The sequence below is a fragment of the Osmia lignaria genome, chromosome 13 (genome assembly GCF_051020975.1).
Source record: "Osmia lignaria lignaria isolate PbOS001 chromosome 13, iyOsmLign1, whole genome shotgun sequence".
NCBI classification, from domain to species: domain Eukaryota; kingdom Metazoa; phylum Arthropoda; class Insecta; order Hymenoptera; family Megachilidae; genus Osmia; species Osmia lignaria.
Window position 1 is genome coordinate 446,271 of NC_135044.1, and position 9,489 is coordinate 455,759.

At 36.5% G+C, this 9,489-nt stretch overlaps 3 protein-coding genes across 5 annotated transcripts; all 3 read right to left on the minus strand.

Annotated features, from left to right (window-relative positions):
* Positions 1-227: 227 nt before the first annotated feature.
* GlcT (ceramide glucosyltransferase) lies at positions 228-2,845 on the minus strand. Its single transcript, XM_034337302.2, has one exon. It carries the CDS (start codon positions 1,688-1,690, stop codon positions 494-496), a length of 1,197 nt encoding a protein of 398 aa, XP_034193193.1. The 5' UTR covers positions 1,691-2,845; the 3' UTR covers positions 228-493.
* A 159-nt stretch (positions 2,846-3,004) lies between these two features.
* Positions 3,005-7,053, minus strand: hay (ATP-dependent DNA helicase hay). 2 transcript variants are annotated; one of them, XM_034337275.2, is made up of 15 exons: positions 6,913-7,053; positions 6,468-6,679; positions 6,280-6,390; positions 6,060-6,209; positions 5,805-5,975; positions 5,553-5,744; positions 5,401-5,498; positions 5,214-5,320; positions 4,847-5,143; positions 4,513-4,781; positions 4,282-4,446; positions 4,025-4,211; positions 3,806-3,954; positions 3,610-3,726; positions 3,005-3,531 (listed from the first exon to the last, which is right to left on the minus strand). In XM_034337275.2, exons 2-15 carry the CDS (start codon positions 6,507-6,509, stop codon positions 3,421-3,423), a joined length of 2,166 nt encoding a protein of 721 aa, XP_034193166.1. In that variant the 5' UTR covers positions 6,510-6,679; positions 6,913-7,053; the 3' UTR covers positions 3,005-3,420. The 2 variants fall into 2 exon arrangements, with proteins under 2 accessions (XP_034193166.1, XP_034193165.1); XM_034337274.2 differs by having other exon boundaries at positions 6,829-7,045.
* Positions 7,054-7,174: 121 nt separating this feature from the next.
* Dus2 (Dihydrouridine synthase 2) lies at positions 7,175-9,489 on the minus strand. 2 transcript variants are annotated; one of them, XM_076691716.1, is made up of 5 exons: positions 8,786-9,489; positions 8,207-8,702; positions 7,851-8,096; positions 7,434-7,778; positions 7,175-7,364 (listed from the first exon to the last, which is right to left on the minus strand). In XM_076691716.1, the coding sequence occupies exons 1-5, from the start codon at positions 8,973-8,975 to the stop codon at positions 7,256-7,258; spliced, it is 1,386 nt and encodes a 461-aa protein (XP_076547831.1). In that variant the 5' UTR covers positions 8,976-9,489; the 3' UTR covers positions 7,175-7,255. The 2 variants fall into 2 exon arrangements, with proteins under 2 accessions (XP_076547831.1, XP_076547830.1); XM_076691715.1 differs by having other exon boundaries at positions 7,176-7,364; positions 8,189-8,702.

Genomic DNA, 9,489 nt, shown 5'->3' on the forward strand with positions numbered 1-9,489 from the left:
CCTTCAACAAAATTTACAAAAAGTTTGATTTCACTTATTATTTTCTAACGTAACTAGAAAATTTTTTATAATATTGCACAAATAGTGAGCGTATCGTGAGATGGCGGAGATGATATGGCGAGTAATTAAAAATTTATTTTCGCGCGCACGTGCGTAGATACGTGTCGCACGATCATTGTATTTACGTAAACGCGTACTTGTGTAGGTGCGCGCGCACGCGAGCATCCCCTGTTTTTATTATACGGTGTGCGTATACGGCGTGTATTATTTTTTTTTTTACTCATCTAACGTAATACATCTATAATAAGTAGTATATGCGTAATAGCATAATATATCGGATATATTACAATACACCCACGCTGTTGTACATTGTGGATGTCGGTTTAAGAAACTATCAATGAAAAGAAAGAAGTAGAAGAAAAAAAAAAGAAAAAAGAAAAAAGAAAAAAAAGGAACGAAAGAATTGATATACAATATTTATTTGACGCGTGATTTAATACTTGACTTTCGCCTTAACCTCTTCCGCGACGCCACCCCACCTGAGTTTGTAAACGCGCGATCGCCACTGTATCAGAGGATCTAGAACCGCTTGAAGGAATAAATAGGGCCTGGTAATCTCACTGAGTAACCATCCGCAAACAAATTCTAATTTGTTGAACGGCAACGGACCGTTCTGTACGACGCACAACAGCGTCCAGTCCAACATAAACCACAATAGTATATGTACCAAATAGAAAACCAGAGAATCCCATTCGAAGAGTACGCTGGCCGCCCAGGAAGCACAGGCACCTAACACTAAACACTCGCTCAACGGTTCCAGAATGATCATTGTAGGTAACATAGCCACACGTAGCTTCGCCCACCTTCGTAACCTCGCTTGGAAAGAATGGAGCTCGCAGTGGCCGCTGTTCTGCAGAGCCGGCTGCGAGGACACAGTGATACGCCAACCCCGATCGGTCAACGACTTTGCGTAGAAAAAATCTTCGGCAAGATACACTCCGAATGTTTTTAAACCACCAACCTCGTCGAGGGGCGCTTTCCTCAGCAACGCCGACATACCGGTATGACAGTTTATCCTGAGCAAATCGGCGGCAAGGTACATACGGGACTGTACCGTACCGAAGAAGATTTTCTCGTATGCGGCTGCGAAACCTTCGCGATCACAGGTAAACGGCATCTGATGTACCAACGCGACATTGTCGGTCATATAATTAACCATATCTAACAGCGTGTCCTCTTTCATCTTGATACCACTGTCACTGATCAACACGAGCTCGTGTTTCGCTGCCTCGTATGCCGGTTGCATATTGTTGATTTTCGGATTGACACCCACGTTGCAACCACCGATAAATAGTTTTGCGTCCACCTCCGGATACTTCTCGATCAGTTTACGCACTAACATTAACACAGGATCCGAATCGTCCTCGACGCAGAATAGTAGCTCGTAACGAGGATATTGCATGGTGAAAAAGGTCTCTAAGTTACCGAACAGATTCGGATCAACGCCCATCAATGGTTTGATGATCGACACGCCGGGTAAGGGCGTTTCGTACGTTGGTACTTGAATGACTTTACGGTGCAGCTTCCACCGTCCGGCTATCAAAGCCAACACATGAACGATCCACATAACCGACCAGAATATTATAAAGAATACCGCGAACCCGTAGAGGGTATATACCATGGAGTTCATCTTCGAACGAAGATCCTCGTCTCTCGGAGGTGTAACCTCCGGGGTTTTTCCTCACCTCTCACCGTCGCTTTTTTATTTCGTCTCGTCGCGTCTCGTCTCGTCTCGTCTCGTCTCGTCCTCGTCTCCTGATTTTATTATTCGATCCTTTCGTGGTGTTTAGCGACAGAAATGGTGCTCTCGAAGCCCGCCATCCTTCTACGCGACGACGATGTTCGCGGCATCCTCGACGTTCCCGTCGTGCCGCGATCAGAGATACCGTTGAATCGCGCGGGCCATCGGTGTAACGTTTTTGGCGACTTCCACGGTGTAGCACCGTTTTCACGGCGATCACAGCGACGGCGGCGGCGACGACGACGAAGACGTGACCACCGCTTCCAATACATTCACGCACTAGGCTTCCCTTGCGGTTAGGGTGGCTGCGTAGCCGACCACGGCTACCAGCACTCGAAACGCCGGCACGCTATGTCGGCGTCTATTACCTTCCTCTCCTTTCTTTCACTTTCCTTCCAGACAAGGATCGTCTATTTACAATCACCACAGACACCGGAGCACCCTCTTTGTTACGACCAACCAAACGATCCACCCCAATTTTCACCGATACATCGAACCTTTCTCCTTTCCTGGCTGAATTCGATTCCACGATACAATCAGATCTCTTGCTTGCTGTTCTTTACTTGACAATCTTCTCCAATGATGTCACCTTATTCTCCGGGATATGGTATCGGAGACACACCGAGAGGATCACAGTGGTTGATGCTCCCTTCTGAACGACACTTTCGTTTTCCTTTTGCTCAATACAAAGATACGCTAATCTTTTCAGTGCAACATGTATACACGTCAAAGCAGCACGGTTCGGTTTGTGTTCACGAAAAACGACTGCCTCCTTTCATAATGATGCGCCTACGCGGCCTTGTCCTGTTCTGATTCGCCCGTTACTACTGCACTGCCACCGAGTGCCGATGCATGTCATATTGATAACCAAACTTCTGTCAAGTGACGCGCGAACCGATATGAAACGTTTCTCGTGAAAAACCGTATAGTTAGAAACGGTCGCGACAGCCACAACTCCTCTTCGATAAAACGACGCACCGTCAAGCGTCGACGGTATAACTGGCTGCATGTGACAGCCGGTAGCTCGCACGGCTAATTTGCAACTAAGTTCAGAGTGAACGCGTCAGCGGCCGGAATGGCCAATCGGCGTTTGTCGCGCGTATTTCATGAACGTGAAATAAACATAATCTCCTATCCTATTTTGACAAATGTTCAGCCTTGAGATAACGAGAAACTTCATTTTCCATAAATTAAGACAGGGAATGTAGAACGATAAATAATAGATATTTATTTCCTAAACAATTATTTACAAAATTATTCTGCAACTCCTCAACAGACTATCTCTGAATAAGTATGATATTGAGTATACTATAGATATACGAATCGTTATCGCTTTAAACTAACAAATTTATCAGAAATATATTTATCGCATTTCTTGGGATAACTGATCATTAGGTTCTTATAAATCCAATAAGCAAAAGTATAAATATGTAATATAAACGGTACCCGGTATGTACAAATTATTGGTTGTACTACCAAGTTAAAAGCGTAGGACTGATATTTTGTATGAACTGAGAATTATGCATATAAAAGTTACTTCTTAAATAAATAGAAAAATAATAACGAGAGTGAAGTAATTTTACATATATATATATATATATATCTACAATCAAAAATTTTCATGCTCTGAATTTCTTAAACAAAGGATGCTTATTTGCCTTTTTGTACTCAGAATAAACTGCATCATCTGCACCAGACATGGATGTCATGTTTCCAGCTTTACGTATAATCTGAAACAATTTAGGTGGAATAAAACAATTTGTACAATTTTTAATGTGATTAATGATATGCTTATAAATAGAACATACTGGTCTTGGTCCTTCACCCGGTATCCTTTCCTCATCTGCATCCATGTCGCTAGCAGACAGAACTTGTTGCAATAAATGACCCTGTTCTTCCCTTGATGTATACATCAAGTCTGGTTCCTATATTACGAATAATAGAAGAATTCATCTAAATTAAGGAATTTCGAAAATAATTATCAAATAATGAATAAATGCATACTTCATCCATTCCTGCAAGTTTCGTGATCACTTTATAAGCATATCCTTGATTCACAAGGAAACGTTGACGCTTTCTTGAATAATTCATTTCCATTGTGTCTTGTGATACTAAGGTATAGAAAAATGCATTGTACTCTTCCGCAATAGCGCCTGCAAGAATTTGATTTTATAGTATTTAACACGATTAATTAATTTATTCTAAAATAATAGCAATAATTACCTTTCTTAGCTCTTAAAATACGTCCCAATCGTTGTGCTTCTTGTCTTCTTGAACCACCGTGTGAGGATATTTGAATTAATACATTTGCTTCTGGTAAATCGAAGGAAGTGTCAGCCACTTTACTCACGAATATCGTATTTACTTTGGTATTAAATTTAAAATTTTGCAAAATTTGTATTCGTTCACTCTGAAATTAATTGTTGTTGTGTACAATATATATTTCAAAGTTAATAGAATATTTTGTTTTTTATACTTACTTGACTAGTTGGACCATAAATATATGGTTTATTCATCTTAATAGCATAATGTTTTAAAGCAAAAACGTTATCCGAGAAAACAATGGTTTTATCACCTCGCCTTTCGTGGTACCGTATCAAATATTGGCAGCAACGAAATTTGTTAGGATTCATTACGTAAAGCAACTGCAAATAAAAATATTTGTAAATTGCTAAATATTACTATTAAGTTGAAATTAATTTATTACCTACCAGCTTTTTACTCATTTTGCAACCAAGATATTCCCTATAAAATTCTGGCGTCATAGGACACCAAACTTCAGCACACTGTACCCTTGCAATAAAGCCTCTCTTTTGTAATTCCAACCAGTTGGCTTCGTACAATTTAGGTCCAATCAGAAAATTGAGATCAGCAATCTTGTCATCTTCTCGTAATAACGTTGCGGTCAAACCCAATTTACAATGAGACTGAACAATAGTTAAGACCCTTCTGAACATTTTTGCTGGAATTGTGTGGACCTCTAAAAATATAATATGCGTTAGTTTAACGAAACAAATATGATACATCTTACAACAAGTGTATTACCATCCAAAACCATTATTCCCCATTCTTGTTCTTGAAGCCATCGCATTGTTTGTTCAGCTTCCCATGAACGCTTTTGTGTATGCGTAATCATAGAGTATGTAGTGATTAAAATTTCACAGCCCATGGGTTTGTCTTTAGCTTCGCTTGTAAATCGGCATATCATCGAATCGTCCGCGGTCGACCACATTTTAAATTGTTGTTTCCATTGTTCTACCGACACTCCGGAATTACATAATACCAATGCACGTTTCCGAACTGTACAACAAGCTGTCACACCTACTAAACTTTTACCGGCACCTGTAAATAAGTATGAGAATTATAATATTTATAACACAATACTTCCACTGACAATCAAACTATTACTTACCACAAGGTAATACTATAACACCAGATCTGGCACGTCCATTACCAAACATTTTTCTTAAACTCTTCTCCTGATATGGTCTTAATACAGCTGATGGTTTTAAATCAATACTACGGTAGAACAAATTGGTGTTTTTATACATTCTCTATTTCATTTAAACTATATATATATCTGTAATAATTGTACTTACTTTATATCAGGATTTACACTATCATTGCGGAAATCATATTCTGCCAACAATGGATGTTCTAGCTCTATACATCTCTTTTGTATAACTTCAATTTTTTCCTATAAAAAAACTGATGAGTATTCTTTAGTAATGAATATGTAAGATATACATACCTGATTTACTTCAAAACTGACTGTTTTTAATTCTTGTTCTTCTTCTTCCTCTTCATCCTCTTTATCCATTTTGTCATAGAAAGTAGATATATCTTCGGGAACAGTTGCTGTTTCTGCTGGAACTTGATCATTAGATGTTTCAGTTACTTTGGTAGTTCCAGGTGGAACATTGGTTATTGCTTTTGCCCCAAACTAAACAATATAACCAATTAATGTACTGGTACTTTAAAATTGATATAACAATTTTATTACCTGTAGAACTTTTGTTTTACTTTGAACATTTGTAATTATTTCCTCTTTCTCATTTTCTACACTCTTTTTTAACCTACATTCTTGTATCTTTGGATCCTTTAATAACTTTTGTAATACTTCTGGATATGGAGATTCAACAAAATATTTATTATGCTTCAATACCAGTTTTACCTGTATTAAAAATCAAAATAATTTAATGCGTATAATTCATAGTAATCTATACATATCTATATGTTATGTTATCAATCAATTTACCTTGCCATACGATAATGTACATAATTTAATAAATTTTATAATACCATCAGGAATACTGGTTTTACTAAGTCTCTTTAAATACTCTATTATGTCATGTGTTTGAAGACCAACGCTAACAGCAGCATATAATGAATAAGCAGTTAGTTTGTACTACAAAATAAATGTCACATCAGAAATGTTCATTCTTATATAAATTCATTGTTTGTAATGATCATTTTACCTCATGAATATGTTCTGGCCGACATACAGGTTCTGAGATAGCAATTAAGAAATCATGAGCATGTTTATATACTGGTGAAAAGGATTCTAAAAAGATATGTCCATTTGGTGCCTAAAGAAAAACTTCATTAATGTAAATAAAATACCTTCAGCTTGTGAAACATGAAAAAGAAAGTACTGTTGACCTACCACCCAAAGAGGTCTTGAAGCACAATCAGGTTTCAGAATCATTTGTGAACGATAATCCTTTGCGCCAAATTCATCTTCCAATGCAGTTTCATCTTGTTTCTCGACATCATTTTTTGCTGCATCAGGAACACCTGATGTTTCATTATCATCTAAGGAATCATCATCATTAAATTCTTCAAGATCCTCTTTACGTTTTTTCCATTTACCCCTATCTGTAAAAGTAATAACACATTTCACTGTACTAAGAAGTAACCTCTTAAACAATTACAAATCATTATTCTTTTGAAATATGACGGATAATAAAAAGAAAATCATAAGTAAAAGTTACGAAACTGTTTTAAAATAAGTAATAGTTTCCTACCATTATCTTTTTTAAAACGTTTAGGAGGACCCATTATCGAATAATAACGTTGTTAAACTATGAAAAAATTTGTCTAACTCGAACCTTTTTTATAATATGATAGTGAATTTGTAAAGTTTGTATTTGTTATTTATATTTTCAGCTGAAACAGAATCCTTTGTATCGCATTCTAATTGTGGCATGCACTGAACAATACTGAAATGTATAATCATAATATGCCAGAAATGTGCAATATGAATATTGCGCCCTCTATACATTTTAAATGAACTTAAGCTAGAATACGGATTGAAAAAAATGCTGTACCATTTTGTAACAGAAAAAATGTTTTATTCATAACAAAAGTAATACAAAAATATTAGGTCAAATCTTATAAATCGACGTAAAAATATTTCGTTTATTAATCAGTTCTGTTTCTAGGTTATTGATATCAAGAAGATATATTGTCATTTGTGGTGAAATTTTTGTTACTGACTAGACCTAATGAAACAAGGCAAACCAATGCCGCTCCTTGTTCTGCCCACTTTTTATTTTTTTCCCTGGAACAAGAACAGAAAACAATTAAAATACATGTTATTACCATACATTACATACTTCTATTTAATTACCAGAAAGATGATCCGAATTTCCTCCCATCGACGGTAACAATAGAACGGAAGAGCTTTCCTCTTTGTAATGTATCGTAACGCGGCATTTTCTTCCTCTGACTTTGTGTCCATTTGTGTAATATAGTTTTTGGCAAATCAAGATCCGTCGAATAACTATTTCTTAAAAATGCACAATGCATTAAAACTACGTCCTCTTCATCTAATAATTTTCTCTTATTTGACATTTGGTCTTCATTCTGTTTATCGTCATCCTTCATAGGCGAAACCTGAGATCTTCCCTCTAAACCTTTTTCATCAAATTCTTTTCTTTTTAAACGACAATAATCACTTAAATTCCATATAGCGCTAAAATGAGACATTTATTGTATTTATGATGATAGCAAACAATTGCACTGTTTTTACTAATACAATCTATACCATATTTGCTCTAAAGTTTGAGAACTAAGGAACTTTCTGCCTAGTGCTGATTCTTGTTGCTCACGAAGAATATTCTGTATGCAGTACTTGGTATTTGAAGGTGGATTATCACAATCCACAGCATATTTTAAATACGACTTTATCACATCTTCCATGGGAAGTAAACCATCTTTGCTAAATATTGAACAATTCCATTCAGCTGCACGTGCAAGCATTACGCTACTACATCCTGTAACTTCTTTAAACCTGTAAAGAACTATAATTATCCTCAAACTGCATAAGTAACATCATGTAGAATATTAAGCTACAGTTGATACAAAAAATTACGAAGATATTACTTGAAAATATCAGAATACTTCTGTATTTCTTTTGAACCTCCATTTGCTATAACTGGTATTGAAAGCTTCTTGGAAATTTCTCTTAAAATTTCATTACGGTTTGCATGTTGAGGCCTTTCATTAACAGTACGACCATGAACTGCTATTGCTGATATACCAGTTGAGGCCAAAAGTTCACAAAGTTCCAAAGTTTTGTCTAGGTCTGGCAATACACGAATTTTACAAGTTACTGGTATACTCAAATTGTCTACCAATGTTTTTAGAATATTCATTGCAGTTTCTGGTTCTTGTAAAAGGGCAGCTCCCATTTTTCCTACCAATGAAAACAATTTTGGGCAGCCCATATTTAAATCAATTCCAGCAATATCTTGTTCAATCATTTTAGCAACTTTCAGTGCTCTTGCTGCATCACAAGTACCAATTTGTAAAACTATTTGATCTCTCTCTCTAGGACATGTTCTAAAAGTTATAGTACCATCTGTTTTGTCTACATAATCAATTGTTCCTAGAACATCTAAAAGTAAATTCATTTAAGTTTTTCTTTGTTTGCATTCAACATTTTCTTGTAATAATAACATAGTACTGATATCGTCTTACTATTTTCACGGCGAAATGATCTTAACAGTTTCCAGTCTATGAGTTCTTCTGTGTATACAATATTAGCACCATAATCAAGTGCAAGAAGGCGCATAGGAAGGGTACCAATACGCACCATAGGTGCTAATATGAGTTTATTCTCATAATTCAATCTTTCGTTTGCCAATGACTTTGTTACTTTTTCATCCATTGTATTGTCAATACGTTATAATGTTTACTACAATCTTCAAAAGCATAACCTCTAGCGAAACGAAAGTTAATCGAAACAGTAATTAACAGATATACAATCCTTTGTCACCTGTTATCAATGTATAATAAACGTAAGGTATCTTCACTTTCAAACATTACTATTAAAACTAATTAACAGGTTAACAACTCCAAAAACAGTGACTACAGATCCAAAAAAGACTGAACATGCCGACATGCCTCCGTTTTCGAGCGCCATCTGCTCTTAAATTATTTTAAACCTACATTTGAAGTATACAAACTAAATAGAAATTTAATGATCTATTATAATTAATTCATGGATACCCTTCGTAATAGTTGTCAGGTAAATAGCCCCCTGTGGCTCGGGGGGTTTAGAATACGGCCACGGTATCCCCTGCCTGTCGTAGGAGGCGACTAAAAGGGGTCACACAACACATACACACACGCTCGCACGACGTACACACACCGATTCAAGCGAAAAAGATGAGCAGACTTTA